Source organism: Ischnura elegans, chromosome 8, assembly GCF_921293095.1.
Source record: "Ischnura elegans chromosome 8, ioIscEleg1.1, whole genome shotgun sequence".
Taxonomy (NCBI): Eukaryota; Metazoa; Arthropoda; class Insecta; order Odonata; family Coenagrionidae; genus Ischnura; species Ischnura elegans.
This window is the reverse complement of record NC_060253.1, coordinates 100,305,745-100,329,720: the sequence shown is the minus strand read 5'-3', so window position 1 is coordinate 100,329,720 and position 23,976 is coordinate 100,305,745. Positions and strand designations below refer to the sequence as shown.

General features: G+C 36.9%; 1 protein-coding gene across 1 annotated transcript in view; it reads left to right on the top strand.

The window, feature by feature from the left end:
• The window catches only part of LOC124163312 (atrial natriuretic peptide receptor 1-like), an 897,209-nt gene that overhangs the window by 599,649 nt on the left and 273,584 nt on the right, over window positions 1-23,976 (top strand). Inside the window, exons 9-11 of the mRNA XM_046540130.1 lie at window positions 10,542-10,633; window positions 19,081-19,219; window positions 19,997-20,078. Of these exons, the coding sequence (XP_046396086.1) occupies window positions 10,542-10,633; window positions 19,081-19,219; window positions 19,997-20,078 (313 nt within the window). The remainder of the gene's footprint in view (window positions 1-10,541; window positions 10,634-19,080; window positions 19,220-19,996; window positions 20,079-23,976) is intronic.

The following is a 23,976-nucleotide window of genomic DNA, read 5'->3' as shown; positions in this document are numbered from 1 at the left end:
TTAAAGAATCTCCCTGCTTTACTTTGCATTTCGTTGTTTCTCGGATTGAATCTTTCTCTCTAGGATACCATGTCCTCGCTGCTCTGAGGTTGTTTTAGGAACGGCATGGGATGGAACTATGGCAAACTTGAAGGTATAGCAAGTGAAGAGGAAGGACGAGGAAGCGTCGTTCTTTTAAGGAAGAGGAAACAAAAGGGATTTTGGGTCGTTTGTTTTGGGAAGACAGAAAGCGGAACAACTGTGTACTTTCTGACTCTGGAGAAAAGTGGATTGGTTGGAAAACAAAAGGACGGAGAATGAAGAATACGAAAAGGCACGGAATGTGGGTTATTTTATCTGGCAGGAATGGAAATACTTTTTAGCAGTAGTACACCGGAGTTTACCATTTATGAAACAACATCTTCGGTGATCACCAGTGACTTAGAGGAATCGTTCATTAGAATTGATTGGGAATCGGGTATCTTAAGGAAAGGTACATATTTTTTTGGTTTCAAACTAAAACTTCTTTCTAGAAACGGTGAGCCCAAAGTGATTTTCACGAAATAGGAAAAAATTGCCGCTGGCATTAGCATAATACCACTTACATGTTCCACAGGTTCACTACCTGCTGTATGTTCATGGCTTTCTGTTGGAATGATGCTTACCCAGAAACTGAGGGATCACATTTTGGCCTGTTCGACAGCGAAATCAAACAATACTTATTGAAATAATCGTATGCAGTTCTAAGTTCAAAGTTGCATTTCTCAGAACAAAGCTGGAGTTCATGACTGCTCCCTCGACAATTTTCTTTCATTGTCGATTTAGATGGAGTCTGAAAATATAGAGATCCGTGTGTGTTCCTTTTCTCGATGTGACGGCACGTGCTCCTACCGAGCCCACCGCTTCGCAGCTACTTATCTTCCTCGCATGGCTCATTGTCGTTCACACTATTGTGAGCAATTCCTTCTTTCCATCAATGATAAAGCCTTTCCGAATGATTTGATGAATCAGAACTTTTATGAGGTACCAAATGGTGTAAAGTAGGCGAAAACTTTCGTAATATTTACTTTAAACTTAGATTTAACTGCGACTGTACTTACTCTACAAAATCTTTGTTAACATGTTTTGTATTTTTATTACTAGGCATTGATACGAGGTATTTGTATTCCCTTATATAGTAATGCCGTATCGGATTAAGTTTGCATGTGCACCGTGGTAAAATAATTTTATGACAATAAAAAGACATAGCTTAATGAAAATCGTGCTTCCGCCAAAACCTCAGCTTCCCAAGGGCTGCAGGAGAAAGGTGGGCTGGAAGAAAATGAGAAGCTGTTTCTGTTTAGGAAGACGGAAAACCGGTTATAAGGATAGCGAAGGAAGTAAGAAATCGCCGAGAAAAAGACAAGGAAAGGCTTTTATCTGGTCTAACAATGCGGCAAAGGGGTTGTTGGATCCATTCTTTTAATTCAACGCCGCATCGCCAGCAGTAAAAACACACCAAGACAAAAAATACTGGAGGAAAATCCCGTTTGATGGGAGACATGGATAGAATAAGGAACCAGGGTAAAAGAATAAAACATTACACATTTTCCTGCGGGGAAGCTAAGAGCCTGAGGAATGAATAAATCCCCGAGGACATTTGACGCTGCCAAGGCAATGATAATAATAAAAGAATTGGCTGGGAACTTGTTGGATCGATGGCCCTGGGTAGAAAATCTGCTGATTTATTGCCCAGCTACGATGAAAAAATTCATGCAAAGTGGTCCTGCTTAAAGCATACATAAGCAAATGCGAAGATTTAAAGTTGGTCGACCCCCATTATAACGAGCAAATTAGGGTAATATGGGTAAAATCATGTGGTGAAATTAATGTTCTAGACTCGTGTGTATTGTGCAGAGTTTAAGGAATGGAATTACTTAGCTCTTAGGATTAAATTTCATGTTAATTCATGCATAAATATTAACAACTAGTTAATTTAATGTGAAGAGGAAATATTGGATTTTATATAATTTAGAAACACTTGCGTAAAATAGCTTGTTCTTTTTTGTTTCACCATATATATTTTATATATAACCAATAAGTAATTAGGAAACGTCAAATACAGTCGCAGAAAAAACTGATTGGGTATAACGAAGCTTTTGCTTCCATTTATTAACGTTTCAAGTGATTTCCAATAAGTTTCGCCTGACAAAATGAATTCGATTCTTAGTTTGACGTCACTTTCTGCCAAAGATGTGCCATAATGGACTCAATCAACTATACATACATGATATTCTACAGTCCAATACAAGGATGTTGTAATTAGCGAATTTTTCTTTGCTAAAAGAAATGTAAAGAGACTCTAAGCCCTTCTAAGCATTCATCGCTCTACATATCAAACAGACTTAAATGCTTGGAAACAAGATGCGTGGAGCCGGTTGTCAATGAGGAGGAGTCAAACTAAACCAATATCACCCAAATACATGTCAAATAATAATGTTCTATGCCTTGAGTACCTGTTACTCGGTTTTTCGAGAAAAGAACGGAGGTGTACCTATCCTTTTACAAACTTCCTCACTCTTTCACTCATTTAATTCCATGATGTAAGCTTAAGGAGCTGTTTAATAAGTACGTCCAGGAAACGCCTATGAAAAATTTTAATTTTTTCCATTCGGGAATGAAAACTTTCGTGCGAGAAAACTTTCATATCCATTTATTCTCTTTTTTATTAGATTTTTCCTCATATTTTTTCCATCGCTCCCGTTTCTTTTCACCCTTTATTTTTGGATCGCTGCCCTGGAGATGAAGAAAAACTTGGGCCCATCGCATGAGAGAGAGGTACGGTGGAGCGCACGTTGAGCTCATCTCTGATTGAAATGAAAGGATTCGAAAAGTGTGAGGGACGCAATAAACTTTTTCCTTTCGAGAGCAAAGGCTCAAGGTCTGAGGAGTGGAGGGAGATAAATAAGTTCAACCGAATAAAAAAATTAGAAGGGGTAGAAGGAGGTTGGATGAATGATTTTCAGCAGAGAGATTCGTAAGGAGATCGGCAGGTGAGACAGGATATATCGAGGGAAGGATTGACAAGGAATTCGGATGGTGCGACAGAAGTTTCACCGCGAGTTAGCAACTCAAAGCAAATTCAAATTCTGCGAATATGTATTTTTTTCAAGATAGGCGCTTTTCCGATTCTTGATTTCACTCCATGCTGAAAAGCTAAGTCTCATCTGAAGAGCATTTTTTATTCAACTGTCATACTTTGTGTCCTGTTATGTTATAATGTTTAAAATGTTCACGAGCCCTTTCTAAATATGTTTTTCTCACCATCTCAATGATAAAATGAATATGTTTTGTTTAAAAGCTCTCTTTTCGTTTATATCTCTCTTTAATGCCTTATGAACGCTATTGCCACATCATTAATCTTCATTTTTTTCAAATTACCCCGTGCTATTCATCGGTGCAAGTTATTTATGGGCTGCTCCCTTAAATTGGGGAATCCATCTATGTATTGCAAAGATTCTAGGCAAAGAGAGGCATTGAAGATAGAGTATTATGTAGACGAGGATAATGATGCAGATACATATGAACTGCCTGAAGAAAAAATTCCCCTGGACCGGGAATCAAACCACAGACATTTGGCTTTGCGTTCCTCAATGTCCATGGAAATTTTTAAATTTGGATCGCGTAATAGTTTTCGCAGTCACCCGGAAAGCTAGAGGTCCGTGATTCAATTCCCGGTGAAGGGAAATTTCTTCTCATGGCAATTTATATATATTTCACCTCCGTTCAGGCGACAGGCTTCGAAATATTGCAAATGTAGTACATTTCAGGGCATTTCCTAAGTAATGTTATTTTTTATTTTATTTATTACCATACTATCGAAAGCAGCACTTTGTTGGGCTTACCGTCTGAGCTTATGATATTTTAAAAATTTAGCGTATACATGAACTTACATCCCATGGATAGGGGCAACCTTACCCGAGCGGAACTCGCACCTTAGACCAATAGGGTTGACAAATCCACCACTATCAGGCAGACGAATACCTTAGAAATACCCATTGCGTCAAGAATTTGGTGTAGTCATTAAATTTATATGATTCTCTTTTTTATACATCCTCGCCAGAAATTGTTTCCTATGGAGTTTTCACATACAAAACCACGAAATTCATCAGCCTAAGTGGTTTTTGTGCGGTTCCCTTCATCTATTTAGATTGCTTGAATAAATTATAATAGTTATTAGTAAGAGCGGCACGGAGAACATAATATTAGAGCCTCACTATAATTCCAGGTTCGAGAGAAGCGATAAATTGAGAGAGATATTTAGCCGAATGGATACATATAGGAATTCGTTTATCACCCCATCCATAAAGGGTTACAATAAATGCTAGACATAATTTTGTTTGAGCATTTGCTTTTTATATGAAGACGGCTGAGTCCTAACAACCCCTGCCACACGCCTTTTTAGGCGGCTTGCGGGGTAGTAAGCAGATGTATATCATACCATATATCTGGATTGGGGGGATCCAAGACGAGAAGAAGGGCATTGAGGATAGGATATCGGTGCGCGAAGAGGATGATGCATAGGGTGGGTATTGGAGAGGGAATAGGAACGGGAAGAGAAAGGAAGGTGGTGGAGGAAGAGACGAAGCGTGTGACAATGGTGAGAGAGTGAATAATGCATGAGCGACGGGAGAGTTTAGTAAAAGGGAAAACTCGACTCCCTTCTGCCCTGGTCGCTCCTGCCGAGGTGACGACAAAAGTTGTGGGACGATGGGGAGCGGATAGGATGGGGTGGTAATGCTGGGAAAGGGTGCAGAAACACCCGAAAGGCGACGGGCTGCGGCACGAGGAGAATTTTGAAGGTTGTTCCGAGACATTGGTGATATTAAATTTCAATATCTCAATGCCAAAATTGTTTAAATATCGATAACCGACGGTCGTGGTGGCTAATATCGTCAGCATTTGTCAAAATATAAAATTTTTCCAGGCTTGATTTTGTGGAAGTTCTATACGTCCATGATAAAAGAACACAAATGTAATTCCCGTACTTTTAATTCAGAATGCAACCACCGACCATCTCCCCACACACTAATTCTATATGAACCCACCCTCTACCTTAGCCTGGGTATAAATACTGAGAGAGATGTTTTTAAAAGACAAACCTGTGATATGTCTGCGCAGGGCCCCATCTAACAGTTTTGTCAGGGGGCAAAGATCAGTTTGCCGCCCCCCATCCCTTGATCCCCGCTCGCTTCCTCCTTACCCTACCACTTAAATATAATACATCCGTAAGGTAATTTTTTTATATATGGTAGTCGAAGTTACATACCGTATGTTTGCTATTAAAAAGTTATTTAATATTATTGTTAGATGATTCATAAATTAATAATTAATAGCTAAATGAAGATTCGATTAGAAGAATTAGATAACTTTTAAAATAAAATTTTCAAATTTTGCCGCCCGGGCCACGTGCCCCCTCTGCCCCACCCGAGTTTCGGGCCTGTGTCTGCGTGTCGAAGTTTTTGGAATGATCTCACAGGCTATGAATGAATAAACGAAGCATGAAGAGAAGGTGAAAGAATGGCTTCGGTGAGAAATATTTAAAATATCATTCTTTCCATTCAAGGGGAAAGGATCATATTTTATTAATGGTGTTTACACATTACCCTAAATTTCAACTCAAGGTATTTTGGAATATTTTACCAAAATGCACTGTGCCGAATATTTGGTCGCAATAAAAAGCATTATGCACACACACCCTTCTTACACCACGTGCATGCATGCATGCATGTGTACTTCCACGTACCATGCTTATACGTGCACTAGCCGGAAGAACATTTGACGAAAAACCATTCGACTGAGCAAAGAGCAACATTACTCTAGTTTACCAATAAAAATGAGCTTTGCAATCCCGCATGGCGTCGACATTCCCAATAATAAAATTGAAGAAGTATGTTCTTATTCGGGCAATGTCTTCAATCACTCTTGTGAGAATATATTACGATTCAGTTATTATCTATGATCGCTCAAGAATAAATTTTGCCGCGATTCTTTTTTATCTGCGCTGTATTTTTTGTAGCCTTTCACTATCTTATTTTTACGGAGTTATATTACATGTATGAATATTTGTTCTTGAAAAATATTCGGGACATTTTCTGATATAGTCTGCTTCAAATATGGTCAGTACATTTTTCTCTTATCGCTGGAGAAAATAGCTTCTAATTTCCGCGTAATTCATATTTTTTCTCTTCCTCTATATGGTGCAAAATAATTGTCTTTCTTCGTTTCTTTTTCTATTTTATATAATAAGAGATCGCTTTGGCTAACATACGACATACAATTCCACCTGCCCCCATTTGTGTCTATGTTAAGACTTATTAATTGAGCCCTTAATATAGATCACGTTATGAAGGAGCTTTTGAACTAACTGTGCGATCACGTTATCTGAAAAAATGCACTAGTATTTCTGCGGGAGTGTTGAATTAACTGCGGAAAAATCTATGAAAATAGACTAAAATCATATTTATTTATATTTTACTGTGTTTTCCTACGAAATGTAAAAAAGCAAGCCGATATCATGGTAGATTTGAAGAGAGGAATGACATTAATGTTGATGGCGGTATTTCTTTCCATTAAATCCTTTTCTTTCTTGCTTTCTTTTTATCATACACATTCCTATCGTTTTCCTTCCTTTTTATGCGTCCCTCATTTTGTAATTCATTTTATGTCACCTTCCCAGGTTGCAATTGTTTTTCATTCAAATGAGCGTAAAGTGAATGTGATATGATTGCAAAATGGTAAATATCTCTGAGGTAGGTTTATAACTGCGCCCATGTTATTTAAGTTAATTTCTAATCAATTATTACGCTAAAATACTCCCAAACCTCACTTATCACGAAATTCACGCATTAGTCATGCCTTTCTCTTATTCATCCATTTTCTCTTTGAGACTCTGAGCTACTTATATGTGTCTATGATCAAAGTAAGGCATATGTTCATTATATTTCTTATTTTAGCGATTATTGAATATTTTTATACATTGAATTTTAGCTAAGCAAAAATATCCTTCTGTTGCTATAATAGAAAATTGATGAAAAACCAAATCTATCTTAAGAATCGTGATATTTTCCGACGTTTCGGTATATCGCCAAGGCCTAGAAATATACAATTGGCGATCGTGAGGGTGTGAAGGAAAGCTGATAAGCAATGAATCAAGGCGAGGTGGGTTGGACTTTCCTCAATGCAGGAGGAAGGAGCTATTTCAAAAGACAAATATGAGGTACGACTGCGTCTCAATGGTTTTTATTCGAATTTGTTTTTTTTTTTATCTTTGGTCATGATCCATAATTTTGAGCTCATTTATCTTATAGGGCCTATGAATACAAAAGGTTCAGGTATCGGAGTAGATACAACGAACAATACATGAGGAAAATTGGTCAGGTGAGTAATGAAAATGAAGGATGAGCTGAGAAGGAAAAAGGAAAATGGGTCTCGAGTGAGGAAAGGGCAGACACGGGCTCTGAAATAGTGAGAGGATTTTAGGGAGAATAAAAGTTGAAGATCACAAAGCGAGAAAGTGTCTTTAAGAATTGAGTAGGGTGGAAGACTTATGGGGGACGGGGATGGAGAGGAAATGGTAAAACACGGAAGAGGGTTAGGTGGAGGCCCCTGGTGGGAGATTTAAGAAGTTCTTTCAGGCAAGAATGTGAGACGGCCCGCGAATGAATGGATGAAGCAGGGGTGGACGAGTGTAAATACAGGATTTTCGTCGCTCAAGGGCTTTATGTGTGAGAGCAACATATTCCCTTACCTTCCCAGCTTGTATATCTTTAGGTAATAGTCTTCACGCTCTCACGCTAAAAAGACCGAGGTTGTATGGCTACCTAGAAAGACCATTGCTGGATTAATTTTGACGGGTAGTTACTATTTTTAATATATCTTAGTTTAATTATAAATTAATTGATAACTTCATTTTTCTTTATTTATCAATACAACTGAGTATTTTACAAATCATTTCACAATAAAAAGTTTTTTAATGAACAACAGTCAAGTCGCTCCTGCTTTCCCTGGCTTAACCTACCACACGCTACTCGGTATGACAGATATGCTGCTTTTTTCCATTCAAAATGTTATTAGGAATGTTAAATGCATAAATGTGCTAACTAAAATTTGAAAATGGCCATTCATGATATAGTGTAGTGGTTTCCTGAATAAAAAAACTCCTTACAGTTACAAATAAAATAGAAAGGCTCAAACCGTCATTTTGAAGGATGCTGGTCTTTTAAGGCATGCAGGTGGTATCACTCCATTTCTTCTTGAAAATATTAAATTTTATTTAAGCAAAATACTTACCAAGGAAAATAAATAAAATCCAGAAGAAATTAAGACGACAGAAAAAAATAGCCAATTTGATTAAGTAAGGTCCTCGTCAAAATGACGGGTCTCGTCCTTCTAGTGTTAAGTCACTTGTGAATAAACTTTCCTTTTTTATAGAAAGGGAAGAGTCGTATGCACCTACATGCTATCTAGCAAGCCGCGCTGTAGAATGTTATGGGAGGATGACCACAAAATCGAATAGTCTCGGCAATTTAAAGGTGTTTTTATGATTTTGATTCTTTGGCTTGTGATTTTTATGGGACTTTTTTGTGATCCGATCTAAAATGGAGTAAAAATAACTCAGAACCTAGTCGGTCAGCCGCCACGCCCATTTAAATTAATTAGCCTAATTAATTCGTCAGTCCCCATTAAACCCTCTGGCGCACTTCCTCATCGGAAGAAAGTGTGTGATGGGTCACTTGACAGCTGAAACTCTGCATCATCTTACGATTGGAAATTCTACCCACCTTTATACCCATTTATAGTAAGCGCTTCACATCTGTAATAGGTTTTGGGTGCCGTAACATGTCGCGGATGAATCTTCTCACCCGCTTACAAACCCGAGAAACCTATTGACAAGACTTTTCTGCCCTCTTGGCTGCTTAATGACATTATCAACTGTTGGCGTCATATTTATTGCAGAAAAATCTTCTAAAAACAGATACTTAAACTCAAAAATTTATGGGCATCATTGCGATAGTATGCACAAATGATATTTTAATTTTTATTAACATCATATTAATACAAAAAAATCAATCATATTACCATTTTCTTTACTCACCTTTTGAAAGTTTTAATATAAATAAGCTATGCAAAATGTGTTAATTACAGAGTGGCTCATTAACGTGGTAGTAGCTGTTATTTGCAGCACATGAGTATGCAGAAAATTTGTGCAATTTACTTGGCATCGTAAGAATGCTATTCTATTGTGAAGGAGGTTTGCATAGATAACACCAAATCTCTGACCTTGCCTGTGGACTTTTAACCCCAAGGGACTCGCTATTCTGCATTCCATCCGGTACCGAGAAATGCATGAAAAGAAACGAGGTCAGAGGTGACCCGCAAGACAGACCTAACCTTTGCGCAAAATTCTCTTATTTCCTCCATGCCAAAGGGCACTGCGCTGCGGGTCACGAAATATGCTAACTTTCATTTCAGGAAAAGAGAAGTTATGATGATTACAAACGGCCCCGCACAGTAGAAAAAGGGTGACTCTTAATGAACCCTTTCAGGAGAAATAAAGTCCTTGGTCCTCGCGCAATCTTGGGGCAGAATATATCTTTGGGCGGCTGAAATGTCTTACGGTGCAAAAGAAACGTTTTGGACACAATGTGGCATTCATTCCAGGAAATCGCCTTTCGGCAATCGTTCTTCAAAGATGAAACTTTTTATCATAAATAAATTATACTTCTGATTTAAAATAGGAAAGAGAGTCTAAGAAAGTTTCTAGTTCGAATGGAATGGAATCTAAAGCGTTTTTGTGTGTGATGTAGAGATATATTAGGGATTGGAACTCAAAATGTGCTAGTATTTCAAAATACGGCCAATGTTTAGTTTACGGCAAAATAGCTATTAATTTGCTTTCAGATGAGTTATATGTGATAAATAACAGCTACATTTGTAGAAATTTTCACTGTCATATATCTTCTCTCCTTGTTATTTTCGAGTGTTTATTTTAAATGTGATTTAAAAGTTGTTATTATTTTTTTATAAGTTTGCGCACTTGTAATGTGTGTATTTGTGTTGACCAGGAATAATGACTCAATGATGGCTTGATGAGTTTTTAGCTTTCCTTGAACAGTCACCAAATATTCCTGTGTTGACGTGAGTGATAGTTCATTTGGGGCATAATGGTTTTTCAGCTTGATAATCACTGCGGATTTCGCCCTGAAAATATTCCTCTTTTGTTCTGTAGTTGTATTTTTATAAATCCAACCCTGCCATCTATCAAAAACATTTCCCCAAAATAACTGAAAAGGACGGTTAGTTCATTTTTCCATTTGATGTGGGCATCATTTTAACCATTATTAGCAGCAATTTTCATTCTTTCTCAATTAAAAATGACTCTGCACCGAGTGAATTAAATAATTGCGTTACTAGGAAACTTATCAAACACTCCATCCATATCTTCATGTATCTCCTGGTATCGCAACTGCACTATTATTTTCGTAGCTCATCGCCTAAATGTACCTCTTTCTGTGTTTCAGGTATCACGGGGAACGTCACGATTGACGCCAATGGGGATCGAATAGCGGACTACTCTCTCCTTGACATGGACCCCGAAACGTATACATTCAAGGTACGTGCAAGACTTTTAAAGAAATTGGTTCCTCGTGGAGTCATTGCATCTGAGTCGTATTTTCCTCTAATGTACATCACTTTTGGTCAACTTCCCATGACGAACTTAGTCTAACTGGCTTCTGCTTAGCAGCTATCTTGTAGTAGTTATACTCCTTTCCGAACTTCCATCTGAGCAAAGTTTCTTCGGCTTGCGGCTACTGACCTTATTTCCTTGTCTTGCTCTCAATAGCCAACTTTTCTCACCGAAATGTTAAAAACGGCGCCTAAGAGCCCGGACTGGCCTTGCTCTCTAAGCCATTAGGCAAGAGAGCTGGTGCTTCTATTGGCTTTCTCGTTAAGCTAGTTACAGTTTATTTTGGAGCTCCGTCTTAGATGCTAGTGCTCTTCAAAGTTTTGCTCCGTTTGTTTAGACACAAAAGGGATGATTTGGTTCGGAGCAAGTGGAGCAATATTAATTTTATATTTTGCAATGGATTTTGCTATGTGAAACAGAATACACTCAATTTTTGGTATACTTAATATTTGGCTTCCAATTTTCAATTAATATTTTTATTTGGCATCTTTATGGGCTATTAAATGAGAACTTCTTTTCTTATTGGTCCATCTTCAAATCTGATCTTAGTGGGTAATTGAATAGCATTCAATTTTATTAAAATAACTTCTATAAAGTGAATGCACTATTCTAGGGATTTCTAGCGGGCGAGTTTTTCCATGATTTCCAGCATTTCGAGGTCATCGTCGCCCCCCGTGTCCTGCTTGCTTTTTCATCCTGACTTCCGATTCATTTTTTCTGGAATTTTCTGTTGTTTAATGAGAGGGTGAAATTTGTTCTTTCCTTTCTTTTTAATGATTATGGTTTGGGTCCAAATGCTGGTGGTAAGCGAGCATATTCCAAGTTTTGACTGGATATGTGAGGTGTTGGAAATTTCAAATAATAATGAATTGATTCCAGCACAAGCAAATTCACCTTTTATAATAACTTCGCTAAAATAAATTTTGGATTTTCCATAATATCAATTTATAAATAACTACAATAAGATATTGTTATGAGGTAATGTTTTTAATCGATTGAATCAATTTTGTAGAGAATAGTTTAAGTAAACTAAAACAGGTCGTCCCATGTTTTAGAACACGAATTCTTAAATAAGTAACAACTATTTTCCTATGAAAATTATTGATATACAATAGTTTACGTAAACACAAACAGTTTAAATTGTAACGATATTAGTTGCTCCCTAATTATAGAGAAATTTTTTGTCTTGGTAAGACTGTATTCAATTAAATCCATCAATAGTAATACAAATGCTTATACTTATGAAATATATTTTTCCAGTCATGCAATAAAAATTGCTCGTAAAGTTAAAACTGTTGTAAATTTCTGAACTCAAAGTTTATTTTTCATCAGTAAACCTTTTTTTTTATATAAAGCAGAAATAAAGTTCTTATAAAACGTAAATGTGTAATTATGATTGTATGTGATGCATTATACGTATACTTTTTCTGGCATAAAATGATATAGTTTAAAAGGGTGTATTTTAGGAAATAATTCCTTGAATTTCGGTTATCTCGGTGAGAATTACTATCAAGTGTTTATTTTTTGCTGGCGCATGATTCCATGCAAAATATAATAATAATAATTATATGTCTTTCGGGCGAGGTTGAGACTAAAAAGTGGGACCTTTTCCCCCTAAACCCTCGATTGCGTCAATTAAAACATATTTACAAACGGTGGATAAACGTTTACAAAACAAAACATATACAATATACACTATTTGTGAAATGTAAAAAAAGATAAACAAGTAAAGGTGAAAAATTTGTGCAAGAAAAAATATTTCTGTTTGTGGGAAAAAAACATGAGGATAGGGGTATAGTGTCCTTCATCGAAAAAACCCACAGCAGGAAAACGCCCATAGAATGTCTATTTCAAGGTCTAATTTATATAGGTCAGGGTAAATTTTCCGATCTGCTTACGATTTGATCCAGAGGGAGGGAAAAAATTATTATTCTCCACTGCTTTTCCCATATGAAATATTATCAAACGAATTTCGAATCAACATAAATATTTACTTATGCTTTTTGTATTAATTTTGTTTACTTGGAATTTTATGTGTACGCTCAATTTAGCATAAAAGTCTCAATTATTCGAAAATAATATGAGAAAACACTCGGCAAATATTCACTTAGAACAAATATTAATTTAATTCAGCTGTTAAAACATTTCTGTCCATTTTGGAATTTCGAGGAATCAACTTCTCTCATTGTTTTCCTTTTTTTTGGTAATATATTTCTTCGAAATTTGTCAAGTCAGCTACAGCAGCTCGGTAGCGTTAATTAAGGTATCCCTGAGTATTACTGAGCATCATGGCGAAAAAGCCTACGATGATTGTGGCGTGGAAAACTTTCTCAGAAATCAAATTTATTCTTGCTGGAAGAATACTTGGTAGCTGATGACATTTCTTAGTATTATTATACTGATTTCTCTGTGTGTTGTGTGTGTTGTTCTTTTATATCTCTATTTAAAAAATTCTTATTCCATGTGGTTCATAATAGTCTGGGGTTACTTTTTTCATTGGTGATCGCCAATCAAATAGTATTTCTGTAGGCCGAATGCGGCATAGCGTTCAATAGCTTATTTAAAATGCTCTGCGATAAGTCTTGAAATTATTGCTTTGAATGGAACTACATTTCTTGACCAAATTCCCACGATAGATTAATTAAGGTATATCTATCAGAACAGTGAGCTAACCCATCTAGTAAGTAGATTTCTTGGCGATTGACTAAACGGTGCTAAATTGAAATCTTGTAACCGACCTTCTACAGTCTTGATTTTTTATCTCCTAAAAGATATACCTACTGACGATTAACATCTACCATTTCTTTTCAAATGGTGGCCAGAAACAAAATTCACTCACTCATTTTTCAATAATTCAATTTTAAGGTTTCTTGATTGGATATCTATTAATGATACAACTTCCTTTTATTTAAACGAAGCAACCCAGGTTTCAATGAATAATCATTATTATCAAGCGTAAACAATTAAACCTTACTATTGTAACCTTCGTTACAAAACGAAAGATGAGATGACAAAAGAAGATGAAAAAAGGGTTGCGAAGACAGGAGGAGCTATTATGCACAAGAACTCACATTCGATCATGTCATGATCAATCACGATACTAGTTCTAGGATTATATTTTGATCGTCAATGAAATACTTCTTTACCCTATCAACGTGCCATGGGATCAATTACAAAACCGTTTTAGCAAGAAGTGAGGTTTAGCGCGCCGATACACACACAAAACTTTGCCGGCGAAAATTAGAGCTGGTGTTGTATTGATTAAGCCACCTCATTGTCGGACGAATGGCTCTCTCGGAACCTGACGCGACAAAGGAAGGTGCTAATTGCTTGACTGCGGTGGTCCGTCCCACTTGACCTTTCGCGATAAATCATAGTGATGAGAATAGTAGCTGACCTCTAAACATTATGCAGAGAACTTCGGCCGTCACCTTTTGGAAGTCCGTTGAGTTAAACAAATATACTTAGTACCATTCCAAAATGATCTTTATAACCCAAGTAAACTGATGTAGTTCCCCGAAATAGGTGGAGTGGTGAAACACAGACGACATAGCATATTTGAGGTCAAAATAAAAAATAAAGTCATCGGGGAATGCAAGTATTTAACCCAATCAAATTTTGAACAATAAAAAAATGGACATTATGAGGAAGGGAGAGAGATTTTGAAGGATATTAGGGTTGAATCATAAGATGAGGATACTAATACGGGTGCAATCAGTCGGGCTCAACGGTAATATTTATGGAAGTTATCAAACCAGCCAAGCCACTATCGGTAAATTATTAGCTGCACACATAATTAAGTGGTTTAAAATTTCCGTATGAGGTCTTAGGAATTTGTAGGGTAAGCGTGTTAATATTATAGGGTGAGGAAAAGGTCAGGAGGTGCAAAGGTGAAAGTTGAATATTTAAAATAGGTCCAATCAATCAAAAGCGCAATATCGGGCGATTCCCACCGATAAACAATTTAAAAATATATCAAACTTAATTTTAAAAATCCTTTTCTTGTTGTTGTAAATTTCTCTAGAGAATTACGCCCATGAAATACGAATAAATCTTCTCCATAAAATGCCTGCTAAAATTCATTATTTTACCTCATACCATTAAATTTGATATCGTGAATAAGATTAAATACAATCATGTAATTACTTCTCCAGTCCGCGTTTTATTTATAGCTATCGGAAAAATTCCAACAATGGATTAATGTCCTCAAATATGTTTAGACATTTTCTTTGCTCCAGTGCCGTTGTTCAATATTTCTGCACGTGTATTTTTTCTCTTAAAAGCGCGCAAGCCCATAAAAGCTTAAACAGCATTCGATTAGGAATGACTTATATATAATGGAATTATAATAAGAGGAAGCACTCGCACCCATAATTAGAATTTAGTACAGCATATCAAAGTGAATTACAATAGGCGAGATATATAACGGTGAATTAAATTCTCTTATAATTAAATCGGAATAATTCAATTATACTAGCTTAATTTTCTTTGATATATCAGGGCCAACAAAGAAAAGTTACTGTCAAATATTTTACGTTAAAATTTTCCGTGAAAGCCTGACATGGCTAAAAACAAATAATATTTTAATTTTTATGCAGGTCTGAAATATTTTACCGGTGATTTAAATGCAATTTTTCATTTTTATAATAAAAACTAAATCTTATATTCATTAAAACATCAGAAAATTGTATTTTACCCACCAGTGAATGATGGAAGAAAATTCCATTGGGAAGACCAAAGCACCTTAACCTATAGTTATAAATGGTTGTTTCTATTTCTCAGTCATCATCGTTCTGCGTATCGACTCTTATAGAAATTTACTTCGTTTTATAAAAATATGATGAGGATAGGAGGAATAAAATACTAAGTAAATTATCATCCTTTTGGCAGCTATGGTAAACGACAGACAATGTCCCAATACTCCTAGGTTCCTGTTGCAACTTTCTGCGTGGATGCAGAATTATCGGAGGATCGATTTCCTGCTTGCAATATTAATTCAAGAGAGTTTTAGTCCAAAAAAGATAAATTATTTCACCAATCCTCATTTTTCATGCACCCTTTGAATTTAGCTAATTTTCTCTATTTAAAATATTACTCTGGATAACGCTTTCTTCTACTTCTTTTTGACAAGATCAGGCACGTGGCCTGTGATTTGCGTCAGGGGAGCTTGCGTCCTATACGGATTTCCTAAACTTATAATTTGTTCACAAGATACATGCACCGACAAATCGAACAATTCATTGAATTAGATATATATTTCGTATAAATAATAATTAAAGTAAAATTTATCGCGGGTTATTGGCAGATACTAGGAAATACAACCACAGCGCCTCACGTTAACGGACACTAACGGCCCTCGAAAATGTGTCCGTGAGTGAGAAGTGTCCGTAAGTCGTAAGTGACCTAAGGAAAATCTCATTTTTTGCGACTAATATTACTCCGCATGAATTATAGTGTAGTCAGTGTAGTATTATAGTATCAAGCCATCTGAGTGAAGTCCTCTTATTTAAAAAAATACTCTTAATTTTTTAGAGATCGGTTAGAAAACCCATGGCGACTATGCCCGTAAAATAGTAAAATTGTGCCTAAAAAGGGTTCCTTTCCATGAGTAAGCACGTTTACTAGAGGTCCTATTCTTATACCAATGCATATTCTTGCCGGGGGTTTGAATTTCCTTGTCAGAGAAGTTCGTGAAGAGAACTTTCACTACCGAAAAATGGATTGTCAGAGGATATTTGCATGAGCTAGGAGTACCCTCAGTAGTTGTATTTCAGGTAGTCGACCTATGGCAATACATTTCGAGAGCTGAACCCACAAATCCCCAATGGATGCCATGTGCCTGAACGAGGTTGCAAATTTATCTCATTTTCGTCTGATCGGTGCAGGATCCACTTCCTGCTACCTTAAAATAGAAATTTTCCATCATTTATTCTTTCTGTGTTCCCTAGTAATGATTTGATTTCCTCGTCCGTCCGATTCAAATCACAGCAAACTCATATTGCTTGGCCAATTGGTGTACGGATCCTATTACGTTTACTGAATCATACGTGCGATAGCCATATGTGTGCAAGCATGCAGGTATTGCTAAAATAATTAATGCATTTTAATTGCCTCCATCTAAGCTTGCGCACGCGATAAATTTAATATTCGCTAGAATTGATTTTAGCTCACAATCAGGAGCAATAAAAAGCCTGCAACTCAACGCTGCTCTACTTCGAGGCAAGAATATTTTTTTCCAATAGCGTAAATAAATCAACTACTTATGAATAAAGTTTTACTAAAATACCTTAAAATGTCGTCTACGGCCAATAGTAGAGAGGATATCTCTCCTTGTATAGCTAATAGGAGAGAGATAGATATCGATAGCCATAAAAATTATCAAAGGCGCTCTTAATTATTTTAATGATGGATGCGAGGTTTGAGTTGTAATTTGTGGGGTATGTCTATCATTCATCTAAACCATATTGAGCCAAGTTACGGCAAGCTATTTTTTTTAACTGGGCAATATGCACTTTGAGTTAGTAGAAACGTCAGCTATTATTGGTCACTGCACAGGTTGCCTATATTGAAGCTGCAAAATACCAAATCTCTTGAACCATTCCTCCCTCCACTCTGACCTTTCATGAAATATCGCTGATCGGCACGATAGCGTTTGTTCATATGTTCTTTTTTTCATTGAAAATTTATTTCTGTTGCATTTATAACTGTAGAGGATAGAGACGTATTAGAATTTTAGTAAAATATGCATCAATAAATGAGTTTTAGCTATAATTATTTGGCTTAAAAAATTTTATGTTTTATGAGATTTTGTTACAGCTGGGTGTTCCAATATTGTCGCTAAAAGTGTCTTTAAAAACAACACTGCCTGCTTCTGCGAGATCACCTTGATCTCTAAGATTTTTGCTTTGAGTTTACGCCTGCCGGCATTAATTTAATGAATTAATGGATGAAGGCGATACTTCGTAGAAATTACGAATGTTAAATAGGGTAAATGAACAGCCTTCGTACTTTCCACACAGCTTCACATGCAGGGTGGAGAAAAACTATGTCGCGAAATTTTAACCTTGGGTAGCTGATGCCAGTAGAAACCAAAATTACTGATGATGTTTACGTCGAAAACGCATCATTTTTTAACTAAAGAAACTTTGGAACTCGCGGCCAGTTGGAGCCAAGCGCTCCAACTGGCTGCGAGTTTTCGCTGTTCCCAAATGCTCTTGATAACTCATGACCACGAATATTAAAAAAAGGTGATCCTCGAGCCGGCCTTTAAATGTGTTGTCACCCACCGTGCATTTTAAATGGGTTTACAAAAGTCGCCACTCGCGTCGCTGACGGACAAAATGTTACGGGCGTACAGACAGCGTTACTCAGGTGTTAAGCGAATTAGGCTAGGAGCCGCTTGAGACTCGGATGCTGCGCGCTTGGCTTAGATTGCTTGAAAAATTGAGAATGTATATCTTTAAGAGCGACACAGAGAATATAATATTAGAGCCACACTATATTTCCAGGTCTGATAGAAGCGATTAATTAAGGGAGATGTTTTGCCGAAGGGATAGATATGGGAATTAGTTTTTTCCCCGAACCATAAAGGACTTTAATAAACCCTAGTCCCAACTTCGTTAGAGCACTTCATTTTTTGTGTGTATATGGCTGTTGTCCTAACACCCCCTGCCACACGCCTTTTAGGTGGCTTGCGGGGTATTATGTAGATGTAGATGAAAGATCCGAGTTTCACGGGGAATAAGGTATAACTATGAGTGCAAACCAAAATTACATACATGATGATGTGATCCATCAAATTCATAGCTTTCCTATGCTAATCCTCGCAATTACAAGCATTATAACGCAAAATATTGGAATGAAGTGGATCCCATTGCACTCATCACCGCGCCGCGGACATATTTGAAAACCGATTAAAATGCGACCGAAGTGGCAGTGGCATCGTGTATGCGATGGAATTGGGCCTCATCTATGCAGTCTCCTTGCTCATGCTTTCGAATGCATTGCCTGCATTTGCTTTTGCCCAGAGCATCCGGTAACAAGGCAAATTTGCTGCCAATTGGAGCGCTTGGCTCGAAGTTTCTGTATTTAAAAAATGGTTTTTCGCGTTTTAGAACTAAACATCATCCATAACTTGGATTCCTAATTGCATCAGCTATCCAGAGTTAATATTTCGTGACATAATTTTTCTCCACCCTGTATATGAAGCCAACTCCTCATGCCCTTTCTAAATGAAGCTAAGTAGTTGAAATCAATCGTAGTATGTACATATATAGCTGCGTGGAGACTTTGTGTTCATTTGACATTTTTAATACCATCACCAGGCCCAATGCATTTTTTTGGTGACCGTCATTTTTTTTTATTTCACGCAGGAGGTGGCCCACTATGAGGGTGCGACGCGGACCCTCGTGGACGTCCCCGGCGCCAAGATCCACTGGGCGGGCGGTCGCACCACACACCCGCCAGACAAGCCCCTCTGCGGATTCGACGGATCCCTCTGCCCCGACAACTGTGAGTGCTATCCTCCTGACTCCAATAAAAAAACATCCGCTTCTGAGGGAAGTTTGGCAGCTAGTACAGTGATCTCCAAACTATGGCCGGCAGGCCACATCCGCCCCAACAATAATTTCATCCGGCCTGCCAAACAAATCCCTGTGCCCTTACTTACAATTATTACAATTGGCTCATCTAATCTGGAACCTTATATTAATGAAATTTTGAAGTCAAAACGATAGTACTATAATCCACCACACTAACACGGTTGTATAAAACTAAAGCAGGAATCTATTTAGTTTACCCTGATTTTTTCCAACGAGATATTTTTTTCCATTTTTAAACTCTAATTTTCGGGGAAATTAAATTCCTGGCACCGATTTGATATTTTTAATTTTTTATTCCTTCGGCCTGCATAAATGTGGGAAGTATATAATGTAGCACTTAGATTGAAAAGTTTGGAGACCCCTGACCTACTAGTTGGAGCAACTAATCGCTGTGTCTCATGTTCAAGTCCCTTGTGAACTCTTTTGTTAATCAAATATTCTGGCCACTAGCTCTTTTATGCTGGTGTGTTTGATACATTGGTGGGGTATCAATTTTTAGCACCTGAAGTAAATTGATCAGAACGCGTCTTTTAGCCTCAACGTATTGGTGCATCATAAATTTTGGTTCCATATTTGTATTAATCAACGTTTATATTTTATTAACTACAGTGAGGTAATAATAAAAATTATTCTTAGATATTTTTTGCTGATAAAGTATAGTATTATATTCATCTTTATTATTTTCCAGCTCTCCCCGGATACGCCATCCTTAGTATCGTTCTCAGCTCCGTGGTAGTTGCGCTGGCAGTCGCATCCTTCTTCATTTACCGGTAAGATGGAAGCCGCGGGAGGGAAAAATGTCCTGTTTTTTATGTTCCCTTCGTCGGCTACACTCTCAAGCTCTTAACATTGATCAACTACCTCCTTCTTCATCTGCATACTACCACTCAAGCCGCATCTGTGGCGGGAGGTGCTAGAAAACCAACTGTTAAATCATACGAAAGTGCAAAAAACTCTCGTACAATTTAACAGTAATGTATATAATTATATACGTCTATAAAATATCTATTTCTCATTAATGGAATATATATATGAAGTAACACATGGTATATATTTGTGTTCTCATATATATTTTTTATAATTTCTGTGAGGTTAAAAGATGAAATGTTTTCATAAAAGTTTTTGATGTGCATTAAATTAAGCATTAGTCGAGTCTCTTCGTTACATCAAATTACTGTGGAAAATAATCAGGGTACACATTTTAAGTGCGTAAAATTCTGCGATAATTAACGCAGAAAAATCATTGTAGTCTTACTTTACGAAGAAAAAATGTGTGTTGTGAGAAGATGACGAAATTGGCGGGCGTAGGTCGAGATATTAAGATCAATTTTATTGCATTAAGTATTCGCCTTGAATACTAAAATTAGTACTTTTTAATGCACGATATGGCCAAAAAATCACACCCAGTAAGTTTAATGCAGGAGTAATTTTTCGAATGAATTAAGCAACCTTCAATACAGTGTTAAATTAAGTCACCCAGATCAATTTCATGAACTGATCCTGTCAGGCATTTTCGCTGAACTCGGGATAACGTTTTGAAGCGTGTTGGATCTTAAAATAAGCGCGTCTCAGCTTACATCCCGGCATAATTCATCACAAAACAAAGCACCATCGTTATTCATTAGCGCGCCTTCACAAAATCTGTTTCGGGGGCCAAAATTATTATTTCAGCCCCTCATTTTTTTCAGCCTTTTTCATATCTAAGGTTCCGGTGCGCGACTAAAGGGCTGTAAGATTGTGACGTGATGCCCCCCCTCTCCGACCCTTCCGTCCCCCCCGAAAAATGGAGCATGCCCCTGAATAACTCATCCACCTCCCCCTCCTCTTTGCCTTATATGGGTGGTGGAAAAGTAATGCGTGATGCAGCACTTTTGAAGGGAGAGAGGAAATTTTGGCGCTTCATGCGATAGATTTTGAAGAAAATGTATGGATATTCCTGACAAAATGAAAGTTCCTACATATAATTTTTAATAATGAAAAAATTCAATTTCTACGAAGCTATAATTTTTAGTGTTCCAGATACCTACTTGTTGATGCTAGTTATCAGCTTGTGATTACTTTATGATTTATCCTAGGCAACCATCATAAAGCTTTTTCAAAGGTTTCAGAAGGTTATTTTTAATATATTGCCGTTTGGAAATGATCCTCATAAATTTTCTATATTTTTCTCTCACATTTCTTATAATAACCCTGTATAACCAAGATGAAGAAGACTCCCATTCATCAGAACTCCCATGAAATTAAATATATCCTCCTAAGCCATTTTTATTTCTCAAAAATAATGAATTACTTAGGGAAAGCTTTTTATTCTTCCATATGTGACGTTCCCAATTTCCAAAATATTGCCATAAAGAACATATTCTGAATTTGGCAATGTGTCATCCCCAAGAAATCTGTCCGTTTCACTATGATAAATTAGGTTTTGTTCTATATATGTATTAATAAACGTTTATATTTTATTAACTACAGTGAGGTGATAATAAAAATTATTCGTAGATAATTTTCTTGCTGATAAAGTATAATATTATATTCATCTTTATTATTTTCCAGCTCTCCACGGATACGCCATTGAAGTAAAGTTGGGAATTACGTCACCACGTGTTTCTATTCGATTCACATATTCCTGGAATACTCGTTCTATTTGTGTTCACGTGCTGTCCACCTTTTAAAAAAGAACATGACTGCTGCCACTAGTCGTCTCATAGGGTTTTGGTTTCATGTGATGGCAATGGCAAATAACATCATTAACTTGCAAACTCTGTGATAGTTTTTGGATACCCACGAAACCGAACATTTGGTATTTTTTGCTAGAATCTAGAGATAATTCTGAAGAACTTCTTAATGTTACTCTCCTCTACCTTTTTCCCAAATATTTTTAAACAGATATTTTACCTCTGATCCCTTATTTAAAGCGAGTGTGAAGTCATAGGTTTGAATGAAATTAGGAACTATTTCACTAAACATTACATTTTTATCAAACAAAATCGTTTCTAAGTTCATGATAAAAACGATTTTTCTTTAATGATTACCAATTTCTTAAATTTTATCGAACCCATTCTTCAAAGCTTTCACTAGAATATTATTTCAGCGCCGTTTATTTTGAGATGTGAAGTGTTCAATAAGAAAATGAAATTGAATGAGTATATTCATCATGCACAAAAACATGAAGGAAGCATGATTAACGACTACGAGATATAAATATTACTAATCAGATATATTTGTCGGAGAGAGGAAATTATAATTTTAATGTATAAAATATTTATTATATCATGTAATTTCTCTTATCAGAAAAATGTATAGAACAGGAAGAAACAGAGAAAATGCTTTCCATTGGCCAAATTTTTAGGGCGAGTGATTATAAATGACAGAGGGAAGTATGGTACATTAGGCCATCGTTCATTTTTTCAAAATGGCCCGATTTGAAAATTCATGGTCTCAAAATGTGCGAAATGGTGAGAGAAAAAATTATGAAGAACTTCCAGGTTAGTGCAACGTCGGATAGCCGTGCCTAGGCGCCTTAAGGCGCTAATAGGGGCTACATACAGTTATTTTGAATGTTGAGTTTTTCGACCCGGATAAAACTTTTTCGTAAGTCATGATAGTTTAGAGTATTTAGGGCAAAACTTTCAGCCGTTTTGTCGTATCTCGATACCTTCGTGCCCAAAAACTGCCTCAAAGGTGCCCACCGCACGCCCCTCGCCTTTCTGCCGCCAGGCGCGCCGCGCGTCTCTTGATTCGCGCGACACTACTCCTAGAGGCCTGGTGCCTTCAGTGGCAACTCAAAATTAATACAAGCAAATCAAAATACATACCCTTTTCTTTAAAACGCACCCTCAATCCTCATAAATATACTATTTTTAATGAAATTGTTCCGATAGAGTCCACCATCAATGACCTGTTACTTTCGACCCCAAACTAACTTTTCTTCCGCACCTAAATAAAATGAAAACCAAGGCCATGTCAGTCGTGGGTGTTCTTTATCGACTCACTTCTGTTACCGATCCAATCGCCATGAGAGCTATTTTCACCGGTTGCTTTCTCCCAATCCTCGAGTACTGCTCCGTTATTTACTCCACTGCCAGCCCCTCCAACCTTAAAATTCTTGAACGCCCAGTTAATTTCTTTATTTCAATAGTCCGACACCGTGTACCTCACCTCCGTAATTCTTCTCGCTCTGAAGTAATGTCTCCCCTATCATTGGTCCCACTATCCTCCCGAAGGAATTTCCACGATATGTCCTTCATTTACAATGCCTTAAATGGCAAGTTCCGATCCTCAGATATGCTGCCTTTCTTTTCACTCCACATTCCCACCCGCTCCGTCCGTAATAACCACCTACTACACCAACCTAAATTCCGTCTTTCTCTCTCCCAGAGATCACTTTTTTACAGACTCCCTACCTCCTTCAATTCCATTTCGAGTACTCACCCTTCCCTGGATCTTTCAATGCCCATAAGATTATTCAAGAGGCAACTTCGAAAAGCCATCTACTGAATCCCTTTTTTTTTTAATATAACCTTTTTATAGTTTTTTTATAGTTTATATTTGTTAAAGCTGCAGATTTTATGTTTTGTATTCAATGTAAAGGTCATTATGGCTGTGTTTGAATAATTTAATAAATAAAAAAATAAAAAAATATCGTATTACCGTTAGTCCCGTGGATCATTC